The 25,677-nt window shown below is 43.2% G+C and overlaps 3 protein-coding genes across 7 annotated transcripts; all 3 read left to right on the forward strand.

Annotated features, from left to right (window-relative positions):
* The first annotated feature begins 324 nt into the window (after positions 1-324).
* On the forward strand, positions 325-14,189 carry LOC111856451 (adenylate cyclase type 4). Of its 3 annotated transcripts, XM_023836419.2 has the most exons (27): positions 325-413; positions 1,082-1,136; positions 2,743-3,669; positions 4,097-4,294; positions 4,528-4,689; positions 4,998-5,147; positions 5,229-5,374; positions 5,483-5,594; positions 5,730-5,857; positions 5,949-6,107; positions 6,284-6,440; positions 6,613-6,774; positions 6,932-6,963; positions 7,275-7,337; positions 7,504-7,573; positions 7,758-7,855; positions 8,629-8,713; positions 8,997-9,134; positions 9,574-9,651; positions 9,945-10,123; positions 10,244-10,328; positions 10,510-10,668; positions 10,930-11,076; positions 11,163-11,267; positions 12,261-12,375; positions 12,571-12,695; positions 12,789-14,189. In XM_023836419.2, exons 3-27 carry the CDS (start codon positions 3,022-3,024, stop codon positions 12,906-12,908), a joined length of 3,621 nt encoding a protein of 1,206 aa, XP_023692187.1. In that variant the 5' UTR covers positions 325-413; positions 1,082-1,136; positions 2,743-3,021; the 3' UTR covers positions 12,909-14,189. The 3 variants fall into 3 exon arrangements, with proteins under 3 accessions (XP_023692187.1, XP_023692186.1, XP_023692188.1); XM_023836418.2 differs by lacking the exon at positions 325-413 and having other exon boundaries at positions 735-1,136; XM_023836420.2 differs by lacking the exons at positions 325-413; positions 1,082-1,136 and adding an exon at positions 1,209-2,117.
* Positions 14,190-15,210: 1,021 nt separating this feature from the next.
* Positions 15,211-23,092, forward strand: cyld3 (cylindromatosis (turban tumor syndrome) 3). 2 transcript variants are annotated; one of them, XM_023836425.1, is made up of 17 exons: positions 15,212-15,309; positions 15,423-15,510; positions 15,739-15,936; positions 16,996-17,268; positions 17,414-17,758; positions 17,843-17,999; positions 18,090-18,424; positions 18,918-19,083; positions 19,753-19,894; positions 20,050-20,172; positions 20,720-20,811; positions 20,947-21,010; positions 21,268-21,433; positions 21,563-21,671; positions 21,770-21,888; positions 22,018-22,225; positions 22,508-23,092. In XM_023836425.1, exons 3-17 carry the CDS (start codon positions 15,772-15,774, stop codon positions 22,690-22,692), a joined length of 2,649 nt encoding a protein of 882 aa, XP_023692193.1. In that variant the 5' UTR covers positions 15,212-15,309; positions 15,423-15,510; positions 15,739-15,771; the 3' UTR covers positions 22,693-23,092. The 2 variants fall into 2 exon arrangements, with proteins under 2 accessions (XP_023692192.1, XP_023692193.1); XM_023836424.1 differs by lacking the exon at positions 15,423-15,510 and having other exon boundaries at positions 15,211-15,309.
* A 70-nt stretch (positions 23,093-23,162) lies between these two features.
* Positions 23,163-25,551, forward strand: emc4 (ER membrane protein complex subunit 4). Of its 2 annotated transcripts, none has more exons than XM_023836428.2 (6): positions 23,163-23,319; positions 23,942-24,068; positions 24,354-24,468; positions 24,816-24,969; positions 25,109-25,269; positions 25,359-25,551. In XM_023836428.2, exons 2-6 carry the CDS (start codon positions 23,965-23,967, stop codon positions 25,392-25,394), a joined length of 570 nt encoding a protein of 189 aa, XP_023692196.1. In that variant the 5' UTR covers positions 23,163-23,319; positions 23,942-23,964; the 3' UTR covers positions 25,395-25,551. The 2 variants fall into 2 exon arrangements, with proteins under 2 accessions (XP_023692196.1, XP_023692197.1); XM_023836429.2 differs by having other exon boundaries at positions 23,172-23,319; positions 23,869-24,068.
* The last annotated feature ends 126 nt before the right edge of the window (positions 25,552-25,677 follow it).

Here is a 25,677-nt window from a genome sequence, read left to right on the forward strand (position 1 = left end):
TTACTTTGACTTGTGCATATGAGAAAATGAGGCAAGATATGAAACCTGCCGGGGGCGTACAGCTGGGTAAAAAAGAGACCAAGGATAAAAATACATCTACATCTTTCTGTGTCCACTTAAGAGGTTAGAATGTAAAAAAAAAAATCCCGAAGATTCTACCTAGAATTATGCTTTCATATATTCATTTTAATTTGAAAGTCAGGAAATATTGCTTATAAATCAAAACAGAGAAAACTCGTGTTCATAACGTCGCGATGAAACTCCTATTTTTGCAGGACGGTACGTCAGAAAACAATTACAATTCTATCCACCAGATGGCGATTTTTTGACGAACTAGGATGTCACGTGAAGAAGGATTTAATTGAAGAAAAGCACTTTAATGAACGTATACAGGGGCATGAATACAGTTTCAGGTGGGCGAGCACTTGACAGGGACCGCTGAATATGTCAAAATATACGTCAAATTTGGTGGGGGGGTTGGAGAGCAAGGTGACATTGTCTCAGGGGGCCCAGAATTTCCAGGTGTGCTGCTGATTGTATAACAGGCCTAGTATTATCAAAGGCTACACTGCACTGGACTTAAACATATTTAACTACCACTGCAAACAGGAATAGACAGAGAATGACAAAGCAGCACATAAAAACTGACTGTCAGACAGGCGCGTCGGTACATCATTTTAGCCATTGTATTAAATATAATGTAGATCCGGTTTTTCTGGTTGACCTGAAAATAGGAACCCTGAACAATTTCTCCCACATTCCAAAAGACACACTTGAACACTCTAAGCTTCAGTTTACACTAAGTAGGAAGTAGTCAGATTTACCGCGTTTAATTTAGAAAACAACGCAATTATTTTACGTTTTGTTTATTAGCCGAATACTCAATGTTGCTGTTTACAAATGGGCGTCTTTTCGTGTAATATGTGGGAGAAAGTTTACAGAGGACGAAATGGCGGAAATCGCGATTATTGGCAAAATAGATGAGTTAGATGCAGCAGTTACGTAAATCGTACTACTTTAATATATAGACCTTCAAACTTGAAGTTGAATACTAAAAGCATACACTTTTATTTACATGCAGATGTGTCCACTTTAGGACTTGTTTACTAGCAATTCATCTGTCATCCCAGTACTGGGTAAGTCATTATAAATTCGTGTAGGTTAATTGTTTTCCACCTTATCACTGCTTTGGCAATTTATATGCTAAAGCTGTCATATTGTTTTTTTTCATAATTTAATTATTTAGAATCTATATTGTACAGTGTTGTAGGTTTTTCATTAAGCTGTTAATCTTTTTTTCCCTCTTCAATTAGCCTGTATGCGATTGTAATTAATATCTCTCCCGATCTCCCTATAGTCATTAATTTTTAGTAGCCAGCGGCTTGTTAACCCAGTCACACTGACTGGTCACCGAGGATGCAGTTGTGGCAGACTTGATTTTTGTATGAAGAAGATCGACCATTTTACTTTAATTTTGGCTCCTTTATTTTGGATACATGCACATCATTTGGTTATCGTTGTCATTGAACTATTCGGAATTTGACCGGATATACAAACACTATTCTTTTTGTTTCGAATGCAAAGCATATACATATTTTCTGGTTTCTTGATGGCTTAAACGTTATAGCCTCTGTAGGCTTTTATAATAGACCCACGTATTGCAGTCCATGTTTTCTGTTTTGGTTGTGGCTGGAACGTAAAGGGAGTCTAACCGCAGCGGCAGTCAGCCACCTTTCCACCTGGCAGTATGGAAATTATGTACCGTAACTCTATACACGCTTTGAAGCGCTTACCCTGGTGTATTTGCATGCCTGGCACAGGAACCGTTCGGCACACTATATTACTGGATGCTTTTATCTATTCAGCTTCTTTAGGAAAAATAATAGATGTGTGGCTTAATAATGAAAAGTATGAGAACAAGAGCTGGGAAGATGGAGAAATCTTGAACGGGATGCTGTATGAGGAGAGAGGTGGGGAGTTCAGAGAGGATCGAGGGGGCAAAGGTCAGTTATAAAGCAATGATGAGAGTGGGAGGAGGAAGAGATATTTATCCATGCAGGAAGATGGAGGGGACAAAACAGGTACAGCTTAAATGGTGCAGCAGTCTCCTTAAAAAGGTACCGTATACTGGGGTTATTTTGAAATGTCTTACTATTTCTTAACTGTTTAAATATGAAAAAACTATATTCAAACTTAGAGGGGAAGTATGAACAATGTTTCACTTTAAAAAAAAAAAGGTAAAGCGGAAACGTCAAACTGATAGAGATGTAGAGATGGCACAAAGGAGGCAATGAGAAGATAAAAATATTTACACTGTGTCAGCAGGACCAGCGTCACCCTCAGCGCTGGTTCTCAGGCTCTCATAGAACCGGGCCAATCTCAGAAATAGCATGGATCAGTTGAAAAGAACGATGAGAGTTGTGGGTTAGAGTGTAACAAAGAAGACAGTTTAACATCTCAGAGAAGAGCTGCAAAATTGAAGGAATATAACTTAGAATTATACAGTGGAGCTTGCTGATGTAATTGCCAGATTTTGAACCAAGTCTGTGCTTTCTGATATATGATCTGCAAGGTCAGGGGCACCCCTGTTTGACTAGGTATGTGGACAAAGAAGTTAGATCGGTGCTGATCACTATGGTGGAAATGGTTATTCTGTACATTAAAGAAGGTCAAAATGGAGCTGTATGATGTTGGTGATTGATTTTATTTAGCTTTACTTATTTTGGCACTTCCTTTTGACAGATTATACAATATCTACATGCCAGTCATAGCAGTAGCAGCACTTCCTGTCACGCAAGCAAACCATCGCTGGGACCTTGGTGGAATACAATAGATTTTTCTGTGCACTTTTCTGCTTCACAGTGTGACTGTGGTTTTTAAGGTCAGACGATCACTGCCTCATCACCTACATTGGCCTCCCATTTAAATTATTTTTTTAAACTGTTCTTGATCTGTTGAGAGAGAAGATAATCGCTGACCTTCACAACACCTCTGTCTGTATTTGCGCCGAGTGTTTATAAAATGGAGGTCAGGCAAGAAGATGGTGATTGCTTCAGTGATAAGGAGATGGTACTTCCCCCTGGAGGGGATGAACATGGGGAAGGTGAGGCAAGACCTTTGGGACATTCCCCTACACAGACTGCCAGCGACATCCTTGCCAGTGCCAAAAATAAGCCCGAAGGCACAGATACTGCTCTCGAAGGAAGAGGAACACACTCCAGACCTCAACAAGACGCCAAGCTCAGCAATGGCAATGCTACGTTTGTGGATCCTAGAGGAGAGACACTTTTGGGTATTGCCACTTCAGCTAAAGTCAACACAGACATGACGGAAATGACTGCTCTCACTAGCAATGCAAGTAGCAAGTCGGACTCATGTGATGGCAGCATTCATTGCAGACCTACAGCCAGAGAGAATAGCGTAGCATCCGCAACGGACCTTCCATCCCCGACGGAGAGCGCCGGAGACGAGGAAGGCAGGAGTCGGCGAACACGTCCCTCCTGCTGCCAGCCGCTAGGGCGGTTCCTGGCGGTGTTACGGCGTGGTCTGCGGGCTGTGTACAAGGGCTGCCTGCATGCCATAGAGGAGACGCCCACAATGCTGGCCGGACTGCTACTCACCATCATCTTCTGCATAGCTGTTATTGTCATCTTTGCTGCCACACACAGGGTGAGAGACGTGAAGGATGTCTGAAGGACTGTGCCACTGCCAATTTACCTTTTGTACTCAGATGGTGTATATACACATTATATACAATAGCATGTACATCTCATAACTTCCTTAAATTATGCCATAATGTGCTGTAGTGTGTGGTCAGTGATACGGTTGGGGCCATTCCGGAATACACTTATCAATTCCAATCCAAATCAGGAAATGGAACTGGAGTTGAGATTAGGAAAAAAATTATGGGGAATAGGATTGGAATTGAATTTGAATTTCGGGGAGATTTAAATTCCAACTCCAGTTCCATTTCCTGATTTGCACAGGAATTCATGAATGCATTCCAGAATGGCCCCAGCCCTGGTCAATGATCACTATGCTGCAGCATAACATTTATTCATCGTATTTTGTTTGTCTCCCCCGCCCCCCACCCCAGAATGTTCATGTGCATGTAGGAGAACTGGCAGTGGTTAGCGTGGTCCTGTGCGTGTGCACTGGTCTGATGGTGGTGTTACCTTGGCTAGCGGTGGTGCGGCGCTGTGGGGGATCCCTGGCCCTCTTTGTTTGGGCGTTACTCTACATCATCGCCATCGTCTTCATCTTTACCGGTGGTGTCATTGCCGCCTGGGAGCAGGTCAGATGCACCCTGCAGATGCAGAATGTTTTTTTTTTGGGGGGGGTCTGGTCTGGTAGACAATGACACAACAGAAGGGTTAGACCTGGGTAGGGTGGACTGCGTTACCCAGAATGCTATAAATGCATGTATGAATGATTAATCTGTTGAAGGCCTTGAGTAGCTTCCCCTCATGAAGTGTCTGCCTGGTACTTCACACAACTTCTTTATCTCTCCCTTCCTCTCCTCTCCAGGTTGCATTCTTCCTCTTCCTCTCTCTCTCCGTCTATACAGTACTCCCTCTCTCCCTCACCTGGGCTCTTGTGTTTGGGTTGGGCACCAGTGCATCTCACATCATCATCATCAGCGTCTACGTGCCCGTCACCAGCCCCAAAATGGCCGACCTGGCTCCGCAGGTGAGGCACGTTGGGTTGCGTACTCGTACCTCAGCCCACCCTTGGGATTACATGGGCTTCCGGTTTGTCATGCCACAGGTAAAATACACATGCAAACTAAAGAAGAAGGAGAGATTGTACAGCAGACAATGTGTGGCAAACCACACTGTACCTGCCGCTTGAATAAGCCCGGCACACACGCTCCAAATGCTCCTATTCTGCTAACATCCTACTCTTATTCAAATTGGTTGAAAGTCGTGCAAATATATTTTGCACCCGTCCACATTTTGCATCAGCTGATAGCTGCTTCATGTGATCCAACCCTGCAGTTGGTGGCCAATGGCGTGCTGTTCCTGTGTGTGAACTGCGTGGGTGCTTTCCACCGGCACCTCACAGAGAGAGCCCACCGGAAATCCCGTCGGGAGACCGAGAGGTTCGGTGTGGTCCATTCAAGGAGGGACTTGCAGAAACGGCAGCAGGTATGGGTATACAGACGTGTGCACTATTGCCGGCGTACTACTTACGGTGAAACATGCTAACCGACACCCTTGACCTGGCAGGAGCATCTGCTGTTATCAGTTTTGCCACGATACATTGCCATGGAGCTTAAGTCAGAGATTATCAAGCGACTGTCTGATAAATACCATGGCAGAGACAGCAAGCAAAACTTCCACAGTCTGTACATCCAACAGCACAAGGACATCAGGTACCATCTACCCTTACAAACTCAAACAAACAAATGCAAATTTGCTACTCTTGTTTAATAAGTGCAGCTGCCACATTCATCCACTGATCATTGACTGCAATCTCCTAGCATCCTCTATGCTGACATTGTGGGATTCACCAAACTGGCCAGCACCTGCACACCAGAGGAGGTGGTTGGAGTCCTTAACAAACTGTTTGGTAAATTCGATGACATCGCAAAGGTAAGAAGACGTGGCTTACAAAAATTATTTCTCAGCTGTCAAGCGCTCTCAGCGTCTTTTTCCGCATCATTACTAAGCTCTTTGCGTCTGATTTCCTCTTCTTCTCTCCTTTGCCCACACTCCCTCCCCCTACAGAAAAACGAGTGCCTGCGCATTAAAATTCTGGGGGACTGCTATTATTGTGTCTCAGGCCTGCCAGATCCCATTCCTAGCCACGCCTGCAACTGTGTGCAGATGGGCCTGGACATGTGCACCGCCATCAAGTCAGTGTGCCAACTACCACCATCAGCTGAATCTCACGTGCACCAACCCTCATAGCCGCTTCACCTCTCATGCTCTCCATATGTCTCACAGCAAACTGAGGGAGGCCACAGGGGTGGATATCGCCATGCGTGTGGGCGTGCACTCTGGGAATGTGCTCTGCGGTGTGATTGGCCTGCAGAAGTGGCAGTATGACGTCTGGTCACATGATGTGACTTTAGCCAATCACATGGAGTCCGGCGGTCTACCAGGGTGAGGCATAGAAAATATTAGCTTTGACTTTGAAAGATGAAAGAAGTACATCATTCCCCAGTATTGACACATCATGGAAGGGGTAGCAGCACTCACACATAATTCCATATTTCAGAAGCAAGCTAAGCCTGCAGCGTTATCTCAGCAGTACTTTTCTGATCTCTCTGCTGATGTAGGAGGGTCCATATCACGGAGGACACATTGAGGCACCTGGGTGGGGCCTACCAGGTGGAGGATGGAGATGGGGCCAGTCGAGACCCCTGCCTGCAGGGTAGGAGGACCTACCTAGTCATTGACCCACAAACAGATGGTTCCACCACATGGACATCTAAAGTATGTACATCTCAGCTATTCAGTAGTGTTAAGCAGTATTCTGTTAAGATTGTAATGAACAGCTATTATGTACTTTACCGTACTGCAAATATACTATTCTGCCGATCTCTCTCATTAGTGCGCTGTACTGTTTACTCTCCAGACACTGAAGATGTGCTGCTCTTTCTCTCAGTCTTCCAGGGCGAATGACAGGAGACTCAGGGCTTCGGTCAGGATGTCTCAATACCTGCAGTCGTGGCAGACAATCAACCCCTTCTCCGAGCTGAACCACCCAGTGCAGCCTAAGGCTAGGCCCACTGCCCCAGCCTTTGGCCTCACAGAACCACAACCCACGGTCAGATACTCCCACTAGCTACCTGTATGTGTGTGTGGGAACATGCATGCATGGTTTATAAGGGCCTGCGCGTTGCATATTTGTGAGGGCACGTGTATATGTTTGCATGTGTGTGATGCTCAACACCGGTTTCACGTTTAGTTGTGTTTTTTTTCAGGAGGGACTAGCCCCTCACACAGTCCTGCACAGGTAATTTATTATATCTTCCTACAAATAAAGAGAGAGACTTTAATTCAGTTCAGTTCAGTTCAGTTCAACTTTATTCGTACCCAAAGGTAAATTTGCTTTGCAGTCACAAAAATAACACTATAACACAATCACCATAATTCCACATTCCACATAAAAGACTAATACCTCATTCACTTATGAGGTTCACAATTCTTATATTCTCATAAGTCAACTTCCTTGTTTTGTTTCCAGTATTGACCTGCAGAGAGTGAACTAAGCCACCCTCTTCTTCTGTTCTTCTCCTTCCATTTCTCCCTCTCTCCGTGTCACAGGGAGAACTCCCAGGGAACGGAAGATGGAGTCATTGACACACTGGACTCTCTGGACCCTGAAGAGTGAGTCTGTTTACAGTCTGGGTCATGTGACCTTCTCCTAAGAAAGACATTGAAATGCATTTGAAATACAACATAAAGTTCATTTGAAAATATTTTTGATTACTCTGGATTCAGCTAAAAACCACAAGAGATTCTAACTTGTCTATCGCCTCTCACTCTTTCTCAGGGAGATGTGGAGGAAACAGAAGTTGAACTGGCTCACTCTGCTGTTCAATAACTTTAAAACGGAAAGACAGGTGAGAATCGCATGGGTGTTCCCAATTTCATGTATTTTATGTGGCTTTAATACAGTATTTATAGTGTGTTAGGAATGCATCAATAACTAATAACACCGCGTCGACAGTAGTCCTAGCGCCCAGCTATGTGATGGTACATAAACCTGAGCCGATTGCATGGTTGGTCACCTTGCCTGTGTTGCAGTACCGGCTGTCGGAGGTGGGGGAGCTGCACTTGTCTGTCGGCTGCCTGGCTCTCATCTTTGCTACCCTCTTTGTGGTCCAGATGCTGGTGTCAGCAAAGTAAGTGGAACCACCTCACATAGCCCTGTCAGCCCTGTCCAGCACTGGCGGGACGGGAGGGAGGGGTAATGCTTGTTGATATGGTCGATTTCTGCTTCGTTCTACTGTCGTATGACTTGCTATGCAGACCATTCTCAGTCTGTAAGGATTCTCAATCTAGCTACAGGATAACAAGTAGTTCTGAGATTTTAATAATAAAATTAATAAAATTAATCACTTTTGGGGTAACATGGTGGTGCAGTGGTTAGCACTGTTGCCTCACATCTCTGAGACCAGTATTCAAGTTTCCGCCATGGCCCCATGTGTGTGGAGTTTGCATGTTTTCCCCGTGTCATCATGGGATTTCCTCCAGGTGCTTTAGTTCCCCCCCCCCCCCCACAGTCCAAAAACATGCTGAGGTTAATTGGAGTTACCAAACTGCCCATAGGTGTATAAGTATGCGACGAGTTGCTGCCCCATCCTGGGTTGTTCCCTGCCTTGCACCTGTAGCGTAGATAAGCTCCAGACTCCTTGTGACCCTAAATTAGATAAATGGTTACAGGACATGGATGGGTGGATGGACAGACAGACATCTTTCTGCAATAGGAAAGCAGGAATATGATGCACTGTGATACTCCTACAATGCATAAAATGTGTGCAGCTTCCTTTTTAAGAGATCAAATTGAGTAGCATCATGAATGGTAACTTCCAGTGTAAGATTATCTGTGTTCCAGGCAATGCAGCTAAGTCCCTTTATCTCTCTCTCTCTCTCTCTCTCTCTCTCTCTCTCTCAGGAACACTGCCATAGCCGTGTCATATGGTGTCACCTTTCCCGTGTTTGTTATTCTCCTCCTCATTGTCTTCACGGGGTACTTGAAGGTAATGCTATGTGCAGGGGTGCAGTAGGGGCATGGATGTCCTGGGAGATTCAGGGGGGCCAGCATTTTACAGGGGACCTTGAATATGTAAAATTATGCATAAAGTTGGGAGGGGGGAACTCCTGATGACACTTTGTCAGGGGGGCAGATTTCCTAGCTACGCCCTTGGTTATGTGTCACACTTTACCTCTGCAGCATTGCACAGTAGCGCTGGGATTTGGCTTCCACATTATGTTATACCTTTGTAAATGTGTGTATTTGTTTGCACGTGTGTTTGTTGGTAGCGATGGAGATCCAAGATGCCTCAGGGTGTTCAGTGGGTTCCCTCGCTATCTCAGGGAGTGGCCAGCAGGGCGGCGCTACGGCTGCTCTTGGTTTTCCTCTGTGTGCTCATCACACTGCTCATGGCCATTCTCAACTTTGTAAGTCAGATCCCGGTTGACTCAGTTAATCAGTCATGTCTAACTCCCTTCCCGCTGAGCCACATGTCCACACGTTAATATTCCAGCTCAGATAGGTTGTATAAGTAAATAATTAGCAGCATTTCTATTGCAGTTTGTAAAGAGCTAACATGTTCTGGAATACTTAATGTATACTGCTTTGAAATGTACTATACCACACATAAGTGCATTGCGCCAGTTATAACTTATGTAGATAAATCATTATTTGTGGACATAGATACGAATGTTCACCTGCAGGTGCTAATGTGCCTGTTCATGCAAATTGGTTTATCTATCAACAGAAACAGATCTGTGATTATTTACCTTCAATAGTGACTTCTACCCCATAGATAGTACCTAATAGGTACACAGAATCATGGACAAAACATACTGATTGTGAATGTGGTTTCTGTCTCACAAGTTCTTTCTCCCGGAGCCCAGCTGTTCCACATCCCAGAATGCAACAGCTCTAGAGGCCTTCCAACTCTACACAGTGCCTGTGAGTACTATATTACATAGTGACATTTGGTCATAAAACTCATAATAACGACAGTAACTGTCAAGCAGCTACTGGAATTCCAGTAAGCCTCCAAACATTTCAAGTCAATGGTGAAAGGACTAATAAAATACTATTGATTTTGTAATTATTGAATCAATTTGAATGAATTTTGAATTTTTAAATACACCTGTTCCTCTTCCTTTCTTAGCCTGTTCTTATCACTAATCCTTTGAATGTAGGTGGAAAACTCAGAGGTTGTACCCACATGAGCTGACATATGCTTGTCATTATAGTACTACGTGTACTGCTGCCTGTTGGCCATGCTCGGCGTGATCGTGTTTGTGCGGACCTGCCTGGAGGTCAAAGTCTTCCTGCTTACGCTGGCGCTGGTGGTCTACCTGGCCCTGTTCCTCTGCGTCTATGCCGCTCGCTCTGACTGCTACGTGTACCAGCTCTACAGCAACACCAGCCAGTACGATGTCATTCCTGTCCATACCCCCCCTACCCCAAACCCCTTGGTGATATTACCATTTTTTTATAACAGTTAGACTTGTGCTTCCATTTTGGTAGCATAACTTTGTGTTTTCCTCAGACCTGGTGTCCTGAAGGAGCCTAAGATCATAGCTGGAGTTTGGCTCTTCATCTTTTACTTCACCGCCTTAATTCTGGCTCGAAAGGTAACTTAAGCTGCGTCTGTTTGTATATGATCATCCATCTACAGCACCAAATGATCATTGTTTCCTCCTGAAGCCTGAGCCTTATTGTATTGTCCGTGGTATGACTGTGGGTTCTCTCTCTCTCTCTCTCTCTCTCTCTCTCTTTCCCTGAATCTGATATGATGGTTGTCACTTTTCTTAGGATGAGCTGGTGTGTCGCGTGGAGTTTCTCCTGCAGAAGTGCTTCCAGGAAGAGCGTGAAGAGATGGAGACAATGGAGAATGTCAACAAGCTGCTCCTACAGAATGTCTTGCCTGCTCATGTAGCCTCCGTCTTCATTGGCAAGAATCGCCGCAATCAGGTGAGGTGTTCAAGATGCAGTCGAGCAACAGTCTGAACGGCTGTACCACTGGCAACCCAGGTTGAGGAGCTGTACCAGGAATTCTGCTAGTGGTGTCGATAACATTCAAGCCATTAATAACCAGTGGCGGGGGATTAGTCACAGACAGGTGTTCTAAGAGACTATCAGACATCTAGGTAGTATGGTAGTAGTTGGGGGGGAGGGGATGAAATCAGTGCTAAATTCTACTGCTAATGTAAAGAGTATGTTGTTGCTTTTCAGGACCTGTACAGTCAATCCTGCGATTGTGTTTGTGTGATGTTCGCTTCAGTACCTCAGTTTAAAGAGTTCTACAGCGAGAGTTCATTGAACAAGGACGGGCTGGAGTGCCTTCGCTTTCTCAATGAGATAATTGCCGACTTCGATGAAGTATGGACTGCCGGTTATTAATACTTCTTTCCATTTTACTATTAGGCCAGGAATTAATTTTGGAATTCTGTCTCCCGTTCTTTCAGCTCTTGTCCAAGCCAAAGTTCAGCAGTGTGGAAAAAATTAAAACTATTGGTAGTACTTACATGGCAGCTGCAGGGCTGACTGTCACAGCAGGAGAAGAGAAGAAGGTAGGAGGCAAAAAGAGATAGAGCATGATATTGGTCATTGAGAGAAAGAAAGGAAAGTAGTTCAACCTATTTGTCACTGTAATATACTACATATATATTCTTCACTGGATCTGAATGGCAGTGAAAGGTTATGACATAATGATATAATCAAATTAATTGAAGGGTGTGGCTTTAGCTTACATTAATAATTTACCACACCTACTGTTCGAAATTACAAGAATATACAGTAGAACCTTGGAACTTGAACGCTTCTTAACTTGACCTACTCCGACATCAGTCTGTTGAATTGTTTTTTGACTTGTACCTCGACCAAAATCTTGGAACTGGACTGTTCCTGCTATATCTTGTATGGGTTGAGACACATTCAACTGTGGAATTCAGATCTTGGACAGGTCAGTCGAGAAAAACCTAGCCACAACTCGACTGAAAACTCGGAACACAACAATACAGAATAGACATACTGTAACTTGTATGGATTCAAACGCATCTCTGATGGGCTGAAACAAAGGCAAACGGACCTACTGGGATGCTGACGTGCAAAAGCTGTGTTCAAAGTCATTTTTTGGTGCTTTACCTTCTGTGCATTTAGTGATACAGTAATTGTGGCCCCTAAGAAAGTGAGCAGTGATAGCAGCAAACCAAAGATGAAAGTAGTGAGAGTAACTGCAGAACTTAAAAAGGAAATTTTGTATCCAGGCCTGTATGAAATATATTTAAGTGTTGTTGGCATTTCATTAAATACAACAGCAAATTCTTTTATTTCAATTGCAATTACCATACTTAAAAGAATTGAATTTGTTTAATTTAAGGCATTTCTTAATTTTTCAATGTTTAATTCATTAAAATCTAGTGGATTTCATCATTTTAAAAATATATAGTTATTCCTTCAACTTCTGATTGTGGGTTCTCTAGTGAAAATGTCTTTTTTTTAAATAACCTGAAAATTAAATTGCGTTCTTTGTATTTTCTGTGTTTCTTCATTGCCCCCTACAGGAAAACAATGGCTCCAACAGCCATGTGCGCTCAATGGTGGAATTTGCATTAGCTCTGATGGCTAAGCTGGAGTTAAACAACACACATTCTTTCAACAACTTCAAACTCAGGATTGGTGTGTACATGCCGATTTCATGATTCTGACTTTATGTCTTATTTTTCCATGTTCAGTTTCATTCATAGTTGCCCATGAACACTTCACGTTTATATAGATAAACATACCTAGCATAGATAAACATACCCAGCACACTGTGCAGTCAGAAAACTGAAATACATCCTTTTATAATATTTTGCTTACAATTTCTCATAGGAATAAACCATGGTCCAGTGATTGCGGGGGTGATCGGTGCCCACAAGCCCCAATATGACATTTGGGGGAATGCTGTCAATGTGGCTAGCAGGATGGACAGTACTGGAGTCCTGGACAAAATTCAGGTCAGAAAATTAAAGAGAAGGGGGCAGGAATGAACTCAGGAGCATGACCAGAGTCTGATCTTTCTTCTTGGCTGCTTTTCCGGTCCCCTGTAGGTCACCGAAGAAACAGCAGAGGTGGCCCAGTCTCTGGGCTACAGCGTGACACTGCGGGGAGTCATCATGGTCAAGGGAAAAGGAGAGCTCACCACCTATTTCATCAACACTGACCACTGACATTTTATTTTACTGGAACTTGAGAATAATAATCAGTTATCATCACTGTTGATCAGTGGGTGTGTCAGTGGGCAAAGCTCCTGCAAAAACCAAAGATTTGAAGAGTGATTGGATGGACCTGATTGTGTACTGGACGAGAGACTGAGTTTTTGCAGTACACTGCAGTTGTGCTCATTAGTTACTTGAAGCTTTTTGATTAATTTATCTCTAGAAAATAATTTTACATTAAAACTGGAAGCTAATAGGTAAAATAATAATAAAGTGAATGGCGTGGTGGTGCAGTGGTTAGCACTGTTGTCTCACACCTCTGGGGCTGGGATTGGAGTCTCTGCCGGGGTTGTATGTGTGTGCATGTGTTCCCTGTGTCATTGTGGGGTTTCCTCCGGGTGCTCCAGAGTCCAAAAGCATGCTAAGGTGAATTGGACCTACCAAATTGCCCATAGGTTTGTGTGTGGGCCCCGAGAAAGGTTGGCACCTCACCCTAGGTTATTCCCTATCTTACACCCATAGGCTCCAGATTCCCATGACCCTGAATCGGACAAGCAGGCATAAAAAAATGGAAGGATGGAATAATAGGCTGCATCATTGTAAACAGAGCAATGTGGTTTCACTAAAGAGACAGCAATGTAACAAGCTTAAAAGTACAGAATAGACAAAGTACAGAATGATGGGAATGTTGCTCTTGGCACAATGACCTGTTTCTGTTGGATGAAACCACATAATTATGTTTTGCTTCACCATTTTCCTTTTACAAAAAGCAGGGCAGGAACCATTATAATATACCTCAGTTAGCTTAGCTTAGGGGTGGACAGGATGCTATCTGACAGCAAAAGGCAAAAAAAAAAAAAAAAAAATACTATGTTTAAATATGAGCTAAACATCAGGGAAGCAGAATGAACAATAAGTGCTTGCGTGCTTGCTGGTTGCTGGTTGCTGCTTGCTGGTTGCTGGTTGCTGAATGGTAATTGAAATCAAAAAACCACGCAGATCATGGGAACACTGAGGTGGTCGTGTTTTACTTACATTGTGCTCTAATTGTAGTCATGTATTTAATCTCAGAAAAAAGTAAATGTTTTATGGCAAAATAGGTTTCTCTCTGTGGGTCAGTCTTATTTGAATATTTTGTACCCTTTTAGTATGTCCTGTCAGAACCTGAATATCCACCCTACCTTTATAACACTGTTCTATGAAGGACATTTATCCGGTTCAAGCACTGAGTATGTGAATGTTAAATTAAATGAATAAATGAATAGAAAAATAAATATTTAATTTTGTATTAAACCAGTTGCATTAATTCTAAGTGCACATTTATTTCTGATCAGTTACTGGAGGTTGAGCTCAGCAACACTTGACTCTTTAATCAACGTATGTCTATCACCTGCCTCATTTGTATGTTGCTTTGAACAAAAATGACTCTCAAATGACTAAATATAAATATATAATTATTCTAAATATATTGATATAATAATAATAGCGATACTTTACATTGCGATGGAGAAATTTTCTTTTCACGTATCCCATTAAACTGTCCATGAGACACACAAACATGTACAAATGACAGCAAGCTTGCAGGTTACAGCACCGGGTCAGTCAGTATCCAGTTCTTCTGGAGTAACTGGTGTTAAGGGCCTTTCTCAAGGGCCCAACGGTTGTCTCACTTTCATGTTCTCTCTGTGCTGTGCAGATTCCCTTCTTGGCACTGACTTACTACTGCAATTGAAAGATAAGCAGTTAGGTTAAACTGGCATCTCTGAATTTCACATATTGTGTGCACGCATGTGCCCTACAAGGAAGCAGATATTATATTTGTGAATTAAAACGAATTTTAGCCCTTACAGTAGTGCACAAGGAGGCCCCTTCTGGTAACTACATTAAGAAAACACCTTAATAAGATGGAGCAACTGTGTAATTTGCTTCATCGGTAGTACGGAGTTTCACAGCTGCCAACTTTGGTCAGCTGGCTGGCCTGAGATCTTCTGTTTGAGACAAGACTGCATACGCATTTACCTTGTAAATCTATAGGGTTTGTGAACTGCCCCAAAGCTTTTGATGTAGCTAATTGTATAATATAGATTTAATATAATAATAATAATAATATGTAGATTTTATAATAATTTGCTGTAAGATTTCTTGCATGAGCGCGAGTCTTAAAGTACGCATTTTACGGGACACTTCAGTCGTTTCCTTTCGTTAAGTTTCACCTATAACGATTGAGATTGAGTGGAATTTCCCCCGCTCAGAAATCCGCACACCCATTGGTGAGTTTAATCTTGTGCAAAACTTTTCTGAGATGCCATTGGCTATTTTTGATGTCTATCAAACATTTCCTGCTTTTGACGATGGGCTTTGTTTTTGTGATTTTTAATTGTAAAAGTAGGAGAACAGGGAGACTACCAGCAATGTAAGAATATGTTTAATAACACCGTTAATAAATTAAATGTTAAATACATCACTACGTATTTTGCTGGTACCGAGGTTTAACGAATTGTTCGTTCGTTTCCACATTCTCAACAGGAAGACAGCTAAGGCGTATGCTAAGTTATTGCAAAGTAAATCGAACGTAATGATTTTGGTATCATTATAATAGACACACACAAATAAGGTAATTTCTTATTATCATTGCGGGTGGGCGACCCGTATTTACTACATTTTAAGTGTCAATATATTTTTAATTATCCGTAACACAACTTTTCATGGTTTCAACAATTTTTTGGTAATTAAGAAGCAGTCGCTCTCCGCAGTTTGTTCTCGTTTAACAGCGATGACGTATCAACTACTTCCTTGTAATAAAAAGGGCGAAAGATGGATTAACACTAACATTTGTTTTTAGATCTCAGTGTTATGACCCTTGGACGACACGCTCATGTCCGGAGCCACTGAACGAAGCAGGAGGCATCGCCCCCTGAAGATGTATCTGGTACATTCCGACTATAAAGTTGAGGATCACCTGGAGGGTGCCATTCGGCTGCCACGGGGGAGTCTATGTCAGGTGCAGGAGGATGGAAAAGGTGATCAGTTTTGGGTGAAGGTAAGCTTGTCTAGATAACTCACTTGTGAGCTGTTATCACACCCTTATAATTTTTAACAATAGAATCTCCCTACATCAAACGAATTGTCCTTCACTGTATTACACTGTAAAATGACACACTCGGCTTACCTTATCACAGCCCTATTCAATAGGCGGCCCACGGGCCAAAACCGGCCCATCAGTCATTTTGGACCGGCCCGCTGACTACCTCTTATTTATTAAATAGCTGCGATTTAACTGTAAGCGCGACAGTTTATAACATTTTACGGGACGTCGCGCAGCTGTTTACGCTCTTGATGGAAGGTTTATGACAGTTTACAACAGCGGGAACATGTCGCATTCAAAAGAGAAAAGACGTAAGGTTGACAGCGAAAATAGAAAATTTAACAACGAGTGGACTGATAAGTATGCACACATACAAAATGCTGAGGGAAAACCCATGTGCCTTGTCTGTCTTGTCATATGCTCGGTAAATAAAGAATACAATGTGCGGAGGCACTTCAAGACTTTAAAAGTCAGCAGTTTGTTTGTGATTTTTTTGAAGTTATGTTTGTTCTTATTTGTACAATATGATATCGTTATTACTGTTTATGTGAGTTTATGACTGTGACATTTGCTCTTATTTGCACAAAATTGTAATTATTGTTTTCTAGGCTTTATTTTATTTAAGCAAAAGCAAATACTGTCACTGTGAGTTTGTGACTCAGATGTCTGTTAAAATTAAAGCTGGCTATGTTTTGCAGTTTTTATTATTTGCACTAGAAGCCAGTGGTTAATGCTATTTGACTCATTTAAATAAAATGTTGAAAATGCAGTGGTGCTTTGTATTAATGGGGTACAATACAAGAAATACAGAGAAATGTGCGGCCCACTGGCAAAAGCCGTATGACAATTTGGCCCAATGAAAAATCTAATTGAATACCCCTGCCTTATCACATAAACCAGTAGAGTTTAACTCCTTTACTGTACAACCTAACAGAAAAGTACAACACACTTAAGCTATTAACAGAATAGTTTGCTACCCTGTATTACATAATAACTCCTACTCACTCATTTTAGGTGTTGGATTCTGGTTCGCTTGTTAAGATTGATAAACAGGTGCTAATAGATGTACCAGGTGAACTGTCAGGACTGCTGGAGGCTGTCGTAGATGCCGAGTCCCGCTTCCAGCTGTTTTTTAAGCCCCACCGACTGAAGCGGTTAGCTGCCCTGTCTATTGGAGCAGAGGTGAGGGTGCAGGTGGGACAGCTGGGCGAACTGGATGGGGTGCTGCGGTACCGGGGTCCACTGACAGCTGGCAGTGCTGCAGTGCACTTCGGAGTTCAGCTGAAGGTAAGGGACAGTTCTGTCGACAAGTTCCCTAAGCTTTTGCCTATGATATTCATTAGCAGATTTTTATCTTGATTTGTCTTTTTTGTTCAGCATATTTATGCGAGATATAAAGACTAACTTCTCTCCCATTTCTCACCTCTTCAAGTCACCGGCTGCGGGGAGGGGAACAAATAATGGGTCCTATAAGGGACACCAGTTCTTCCACTGTCCTGAAGGCTGTGGTGTCTTTGTGGCGGCCAGTCGAATTTTCCCGCGGTCATCTCGGACCAGCAATGCAGACGCTGTTTTGGCATGTGTCCGTGAATACGGTCCCACCCAGAGCACAATCCAGGCTCGCACAACTGACTCCATTCCCAGTATCAGCTCAGCACCCCAATTGCAGGTTGGGCATAGGGTGTGTTTCCTCATGGGACAGAACCCTGTTAGTGGAGAGGTTCGCTATATTGGGCTCTTGCCAGGGAAGACAGAACCATACGTGGGACTCCTATTGGTTAGTATTGTTTCAGATTTTCAGCATTTCCTTTTCACTATGGTAGAAGCACAAGCAGTCATATCTGTGCATGTATTTGTGCAGGACAACCCTGTGGGGTCGTGGGATGGCTGGTTTAAGGGGGAGTTTCTTTGTGCTGTGCCCTCCCCCCAGTATGGGCACCTACTGCCTTTGGCTAAAGTGTCCCTAAGTGTGGCACCACCCACTGCAGAGTCACTAAAGACTCACTGCCAGGCTCCAGGTAGTGTGTATGATACCTTTTTACCGTGGTTACACCCGTAATCATGCTCTGTCTGTGTTCTTTAATTCTCATTCTTTCCCTATTACTTAGTGTCCCCTTCCTATCCATCATCCAATGAAACAAGGACCCACCAGTCTCCAACACGCACAGCCAACCCCAAGCCTTCCCATAATGCTTCATCCCTACTGGTCACCAAGCCTCAAGGCTCATCCTCCTCTACTGTCACTGACCAATCATATCACTGCCCACGGTCTCCCACCAAGATTGTGCCAGAACGCAACGAAGTCCAAAGTGAAAGGGGGGCGACGGGAATGGGGCTAGAGGTGGGCTGTATGGTTGAGGTGAATGACCCCCCTTTATATGGGGTAATCCGCTGGATTGGTGAAATCAGTGGCATCCCAGAGCCTGTAGCTGGACTGGAACTGGTGAGACCCCTATCCACCTTTTTGTCCCTGTGTTTGTGTCTATCTAGATCAGGGTTCCCCAGTTCTGGTCCTGGTGGGCCACAATCCAACACAGGTTGCAGATTTTCCTACTCAAACATACCTACTAAACCTGGTAATTAGCTGGTTATGGTGGGTGTTAGCCGGGATATCTACAAACTGTGTTGGATTCTGGCCCTTCAGGAAGGGAATTGGGGATTCCCGATCTAGACTGTGTAGAGTTCTTTTTTTGTTTCAGTCTTTTGCTTGTTTATATGTGTTTGTATGTCTAGATGGAAAGCAAATAGCTGTAATGACTGGAAAAGAGAGATGCTGTCAGGCTAATATATGCAGCCTTGATTTTGAGGCGTCTGAATATCCTTAACTAAATTTGGAGTAACATCTGATTTTTTTTTCCTTTGTTATTTTTCTTCAGTTTTGTAAGTGAAGATATTTTTATGTAAGAGAGCACAATTTTTTGCCCCGTCTTGTCCAGGACCAGGAGTTAACCGCGGCGACAGATGGAAGTTACCTAGGCGAACGCTACTTTCGTTGTCCGGCCAACAAGGGGCTATTTGTCAAACTCCGGAACTGTAGGCGCGACTCACGGTTCCCTGCCCCAGAGACACCAGCTAACCAGGTGCAGCGGTGCAACTCCATAGGTGCGCTACGCCCCTGCAGAGTTCTCAGCTAGCTCCATATAATGAACACTATGTTACTTTTGGTCTAAAGCAACATTTGTTTGTGTAAACCAGACATGACCATATACATTAATACATTTATCACTGTAATATGAAATTAGATTTTTTTTTAAACGAGTCACAGTACATTAGCATTTAAAAAATGGAGGACTAACGAAGGAGGTCCATATAGGTGTGGCCTACACCCAAATTCCATTGCAGGGCTTTTTCTCAGCTGAAGGTAGAATTGAGAAGAAGGTGTAGCGTGATCAGTAGGTTTACTGTACTTCAGGGGTATATGTAGGGGCAGGACAACAGGAGCACTGGCCCCAGCTGAAAGCTGATTGGCCTCCGGAGTGCCCCCTCCTCTGTCACTCACCAATTCAAACCATATGATTGGCTAATGATAAGGTTGTCCATTCTGTATGAATTAAGGCCCCTCTTATGCCCTGCTCCCAAAAAGGCTTGAATCGCCTAGGTTGTACTTATTCTACAAGCTATTTTAAAATGACTAAGGCACTCAGCTGACCTAAGCAATTTTGAAGATGGTGATTTTGTTATCATGTAGTCAGTGGTACTTCTGTGGCTGAATAACACCTTGCTAATGGCATGCACTGACTTGCATAGTGATAACGATGCCCCATCCTCCAGCTTTTGCAGATTGGAGCAGTGAACGTGTGGAGGAGAACACGCCCTCGCTCTATGGTGTCTTGGCCCAGGAACGCTACACAGGCTGGAAGAAAGGCATACAGGGCCACCTGAACTCCTGCTATCTGGACGCCTCGCTCTTTAGGTGAGGGGCGCATTTGCTTTTCCTGTCTGCTTCCATCTATGCATCCATGCATCTTCCATCTTCTAAGCTCTTATCCTGAGCAGAAACTCAGTGAAACCTTTCCCTGGCAGCCCGTGTCTTCCTCTCCTCATATTCGCTTATTCTCTCGGTTCCAGTCTGTTCTCCTGCTCAAGCTCAGCAGACTCAGCCTTGTTATGGCCCTTACGGCCCCAAGATGGCCCCCACTGCTGCCACGCCCAGGACCTGCTGCGCTGTGAGATTGTCAATCCTCTGCGCAGGTCGGTGCAAAAAAAACCAAACAAACAAAAAAAGCTGGATGGCTGATTCTGAGGTGCTGGAACCATCATGAATGGCACCAATAATGATACCATGATCACATTCGCTTCGGTCAGGTATCTTAGGCGTTATAATGCGATAGGCATTCAGTTACAGCCACATGAATTATTATTTGGAAAAGCAAGCATGTTTGCATTAGTAAGCATTTGCACTGGCCACTAAGTGTATGTGTGTGTGTGTGTGTGGGGGGGTTATATGTATATTGCATTGTGGGGATCAAATGTCCCCACAATGTGATAAAAATCTGTTATTTTAACATTTTGGGGACCATTTTTCTGTCCCACAAGGGGAAACTCAATTTTATAAAAATCTGTGATTGCAAACAAAAAAACCTAGAATGCCAGTAGTCTTGTATTTTCTTTGGTTACTTATACTTACGAGTAGAGCTGGGTTACGGTTGTCATTGTTTGGATTAGGTTTTTTCTCATAGAAATGAACGAAGGCTCCTCACAAATGTATGAATACAATATTAAGACATGTGTTTAACAGGCATGGGTATGTCTGCGCCAGTAAGACTATGGCCTTGCGGAGATTGCTGGAAGCAGAGAGTTCCGATACAGGCTTCACCAGCCAAGAGAAAGGTCAGGCCTCACCGTGTGTTTCAGCGCCTGTGTCTGTGTCCGTTCCCTCACTTTCACCTGTGTCTGTGTCCGTCTCACCTTCATCTGTTCCACCGCTTTCTTTTTCACTTGAGCGTATCACCCTCTTTTTTTTAGACCCAGAAGAATTCATTAATAAACTTTTCCAGCTGCTGCGGGTTGAGCCTCTTTTGAAGATTAGGTAACTCTTTGTCTCCTTCTAAGTCTCCCTTTATCAAATCTAAGCGCGCATGCATATATATAAGACATACACATTTATTATAATTCAGTTTCAGGTGCCTTTTAACGTGCTAGTAATGACTTGTAATTTAAAATATCAACACAAATTATTTATTTGATTTTCCCCTCCACTGGCCCAGCTCTTTGACACACAGACTTGATCCGTGTTGGTTCCTTGTGTGCACGTTCCTGTCGAGCCACCTCTCTGCTGTCTCTCAGATCAGCTAGCAGGCAGCCTCAGGAATGTCACCTGTATCAGCTCTTCCCCCTGCCCAATGCTGCATCCCCCCCGCTGTCACCCTCCACCAGACAATCTGTGAGGGTTGCCACTGTACAGATCCTGCTAGAGACCTCCTTCATGCACGCTGGGCTGAAATTTGCAGAGGTAACCCATCCAGCTGCATGCTTTCCCTGCAGCCCAGCTTACATGAGCTGACACTTGTGACAGATACCTACGAAAAGGAATGCGGTTGTTTTTCTGATAGTTATTGGTTGTTGTTCCTCTGGCACAAAGGCTCCATCCTGCCTGCTACTATTGATGCCCAGGTTTGGGAAGGACTACAAAATGTTTGATGCTATCCTGCCCTCCTTGACTCTTGATATCACTGATCTTCTGGATGACAGTAAGTGTTTTTTAAGTTTATATTCATAATACACTTTCTACTATGGATTGTGTCATATTGGTCCCAGTCAGAAAAAAACTGTCCCTGTACATTCCCAGCTCTAAGGGAATGCAGTATCTGTCAGTCTGTAGCAGAATGGGAGTGCGCACAGTGCTATGAGGACCTAGACATCAAACCGAATTGCCTCAAACAGTACTGCCAGATCTGCAACACGCAGGTAACTATCAGGGTTTTACCTTACAGGTCAGCGCCACATCTGCCATAAACACATGTGGCAGCCTCACTTAACTGTCATGTCTGCATGACAGCTGCCGGCTCACAACACTGTCTCTGTGTGTTACTCCAGGTGCACAACCACAGGAAGCGTCTCTCTCACAAGCCAGACAAGGTGGGAGTGCCAGGGGGGCCCTGGGCAGGACCGGTGCACGGCGTCCGCCAGCAAATGTCTTTGTTTGCAGTGACGTGCATCCAGACTAGCCACTACGTGAGCTTTGTACGCTGTGGACCTACGCCCACTGATTGGTTATTCTTTGACAGCATGGCTGATAGGGAAGGTAAATTTGCTGTTCAGCCAATCAGGTTTCACTAAAATGTATAAATGTACAGTGCTAGTTATAGAACTGTATTTTTCTCCTGGTGTTTAATGGTGTAATATTACAGTATAAGAATGATTGATTAGTTGATGTAAAATTTTTATTTAAAAAGGAGGGAGATTACTATTAAAGACTGATAAAAATATTCTCAGAAAGTAAATAGTGTGGTGTCCCCATTGGATACTGTAGTGTCTCATTTGTACTAGTTAGAGTGCAGATACAGCTTCCTCTTGTGTGTTCCAGGTGGAGAAAATGGCTTCAATGTGCCCCAAGTGAAAGCATGTCCAGAGGTGGCACAGTACCTAACTCAGTCGGACGGGGAACTTAGTAAACTGGAGACCTCCTCCCTCCACGGTGCAGCCAGGCGGCTGCTCTGTGACTCGTACATGTGCCTCTACCACAATCCCCAGCTAAGCTTGTACAAGTGATACACGGAGAGGCGTGTGCACATATACAAAAATCAGTATGCATGTAAATATAAATACAGCACCGAAGGACACCAAGTCACACACACGAGTACACACACTCATAAGCACACACATTTTTAAAAATGTACAAAATGTATTTCTGTTTTGGAGTCCTGTGTTTTGTTCAGAAACGTTGCTCCCTAGAACTATGAGCAATGGAAATGAGAGCAAAGATTAAAATATTAATTTAAACTTTAAACAGTATTAATTTTGACTGTAAATTATGTGGTTTTCTTTATTACATTATTTTTTTGATGGTTTTAACAACTTTTTAGTGATGTATAAAATCCAAATGTTTAACATGTGTTGTCCTGTGACTACTGTTAAATAAAGACAACCGTTTAATAGGATAGTACAAGAATTACGACTTCAGTGTTTCGTTTTGCCTGCAACATTTGATAGCTATGACGTAAAATACACGCGACAACAGCACTTTGTCGTCATCATCCGCGACAAATCGGGAAGAGGACGGTTGACGATTGTCAGTTTTATTTACCGTTAATTTCAATTCAAATGCATTTCTGAATAACGGTCTTTTGATAAATCAAAACTCCCGTGAAGACGAGGCTGAAAATCACTTACTTGAAGGTATATCATATCATGAATTAGTGCCCTATTTATTTTAAAACGGATGTCCTTAGACGAATAGCTACAGAAGTGTCCGCGTTTAATTTTCATTTGACTGTTGATTAACGATGCATCTAAGTATCGGAATTTGTGCTAGATTAATGTTTGATGTCGGCTTTACCTAGTTATAGGATAAGCGTTCGAGTGTGTCCGTAGCTTACTGTTAATTCGAAGGTGGTGTTTCCCATATGCTCTTTTGAAGGATGAACACCGTACAACATATTGTGTCATATTCCTTATGTAATTTACTGTGCATATGCAAAAGACTGCGTAAATGGCAACTGTAAAAAATTATAGCTTTAAATCTACTAGCACTTTTAGTGTAAGTCATTTGAAGTCGAGTAGTCGCGTTTTTTATCGGGACTTTTGATTTGACCAGGATTGGTCTCGGAGGCCATGTTCGCAAAATTCAGTGCCGAACCAAATACAGTGAAAGTCTTCACTAATCATGTTCTGTTCATGGTTAGATAGGGACTCAGTATAGTTTCCAGTGCTGTGTTAATCTTTCAGTTCAATGCAGTCGTGATCGCCGTCCTTACTTGTGTCCTGGTTCCGCGTCAATGAAAATGCCGGATTTTGTTAGCCGAGGTCCTCGGAAAGGTTGCCATGGCGTCTCCAGGGGGACACGCTGGAGGAGCGGTGTCTACACGAGGAGGGGCCGGGGCTAGAAGAATGAAATGGGCCTTGGAGATGAGTCTAGGAAATACTAGGTAGGAGCAAACCTTGGTTGTCAACTTTAAAATCCATGCAGATTTCCCTTATTTAAATTGAGAGTGATTCTATTCGTGCTTAGATCCTGGTTGGAAATAAATAAAACAATCTTTACCTTAGCAGGAGGGTGGGCCAATATGTAAAATGTATTTTAAGTTGCTAGTACATGTTAATTGTAGAACCGGTAAATGTAAAGTTTGGATTGCCATGCTGAAGCTATAGGACTGTATTGAAGCAGGAAGTGGATGTCTCCAGTTTTATCCTCCTTTCTTGCTCTCTTGAAGAAATCGGGGTGACCGACAGAGCAGCCAAGGGGACACTCTGTACCCTATTGGATATTCAGACAAGCCTGTTCCTGACACCAGTGTCCAGGAGGCCGATAGGAATTTGGTGGAAAAGGTGATTGTGCTGATGTAATTAAAATATTATGCAAGGGTGTCACTGCTTAAACAAATGGTTTAGAGGTGAGGGGAAAATCGACTCTCTTATAAATCACAATTCTTTGGGATGTCGATTTTTAGGCCACCACGAGAGTTAACTGATAAAAACTAGGTACTGTAGGTACTGGAGTTTTTGTATTTAGTTATTAGTTAATTAGTAGCTGCATCAATTTCGACATTACCTATTATATCAAGTAGCACAGGCAAAGTAAACTGAAAGTAGCAGTTCATGCCTTACACATTCTAGGCTGTAAGGATGCCGTGGTTGGTCTCTGTGTGTTAACCCTCTTTTTCTCCACAACCCAGAGGTGTTGGGATGTGGCCCTGGGTCCCCTGAAGCAGATTCCAATGAATCTGTTTATTATGTACATGTCTGGCAACACTATCTCCATCTTCCCCATTATGATGGTGTGCATGATGGCCTGGAGGCCCATCCAAGCCCTTATGTCCATGTCTGCCAGTGAGTAGCAGTATCTCATTTCAGTGCAATGCATACTTCTGATACACTGCATGGGTACTAACTATGCACAAATATTTAGTACAGAATACATTCATTTCCTACTGCATCTGCTTGCATCATCTTCTGACTCCTCCCCTAGCTTTTAAGTTGTTGGAGAGTTCCAGTCAGCAATGGCTTCAGGGACTGGTCTATCTCATTGGCAACCTCCTGGGGTCAGCGTTGGCCATCTACAAGTGTCAGTCAATGGGACTATTACCTACACATTCTTCTGATTGGTTAGCCTTCATTGAACCGCCTCAGGTAAGCTTTTTTCAGTTCTCTTTGGTACTACTTTATGAACAAGCATACTATAAGGGCAAACTAAGTTTTTTTTTTTCTCCCTCCCCCAGAGGATGGAGATAATGGGTGGAGGTATGGTCTTGTGAAGAAAAATTCAGCAATAACATACACAGTCTATGAATCCTGGACCTCCTGGCGATCAAACTTTGAAACTGCTGTTTTTCTTTATTTGACTGCATTATCCGTTCCCAGATTTCCTGCTGCACAGTTTTTCCCAATAAAGATTTTCACTGTTAAAAACAAGTACTGTTCATTCTCTGCAATGGGTTTACCCCTCGTCCTGGGTTATTCCTTGCCTTACGCGCATAGCTTCCAGGATAGGCTCAGACCCTCTCTACCCTGCATAGAAGAAGCGGGTATGGAAGATGG

Source organism: Paramormyrops kingsleyae, chromosome 12 (genome assembly GCF_048594095.1).
Source record: "Paramormyrops kingsleyae isolate MSU_618 chromosome 12, PKINGS_0.4, whole genome shotgun sequence".
NCBI classification, from domain to species: Eukaryota; Metazoa; Chordata; class Actinopteri; order Osteoglossiformes; family Mormyridae; genus Paramormyrops; species Paramormyrops kingsleyae.

Bases quoted from the DNA above. Each gene is read 5' to 3' on its own strand.
- LOC111856451 (XM_023836419.2), top strand. From the start codon at position 3,022: ATGGAGGTCAGGCAAGAAGATGGTGATTGCTTCAGTGATAAGGAGATG. The intron at 9,135-9,573 runs GTAAGTCAGATC...CTGTCTCACAAG, and splicing joins TCATGGCCATTCTCAACTTT to TTCTTTCTCCCGGAGCCCAG. The intron at 12,376-12,570 runs GTGTGTACATGC...AATTTCTCATAG, and splicing joins CAACTTCAAACTCAGGATTG to GAATAAACCATGGTCCAGTG.
- cyld3 (XM_023836424.1), top strand. From the start codon at position 15,772: ATGTCCGGAGCCACTGAACGAAGCAGGAGGCATCGCCCCCTGAAGATG. The intron at 18,000-18,089 runs GTAGTGTGTATG...CCTATTACTTAG, and splicing joins GACTCACTGCCAGGCTCCAG to TGTCCCCTTCCTATCCATCA. The intron at 20,812-20,946 runs GTCAGGCCTCAC...TCTTTTTTTTAG, and splicing joins CTTCACCAGCCAAGAGAAAG to ACCCAGAAGAATTCATTAAT.
- emc4 (XM_023836428.2), top strand. From the start codon at position 23,965: ATGGCGTCTCCAGGGGGACACGCTGGAGGAGCGGTGTCTACACGAGGA. The intron at 24,069-24,353 runs GTAGGAGCAAAC...GCTCTCTTGAAG, and splicing joins ATGAGTCTAGGAAATACTAG to AAATCGGGGTGACCGACAGA. The intron at 24,469-24,815 runs GTGATTGTGCTG...TCCACAACCCAG, and splicing joins ATAGGAATTTGGTGGAAAAG to AGGTGTTGGGATGTGGCCCT.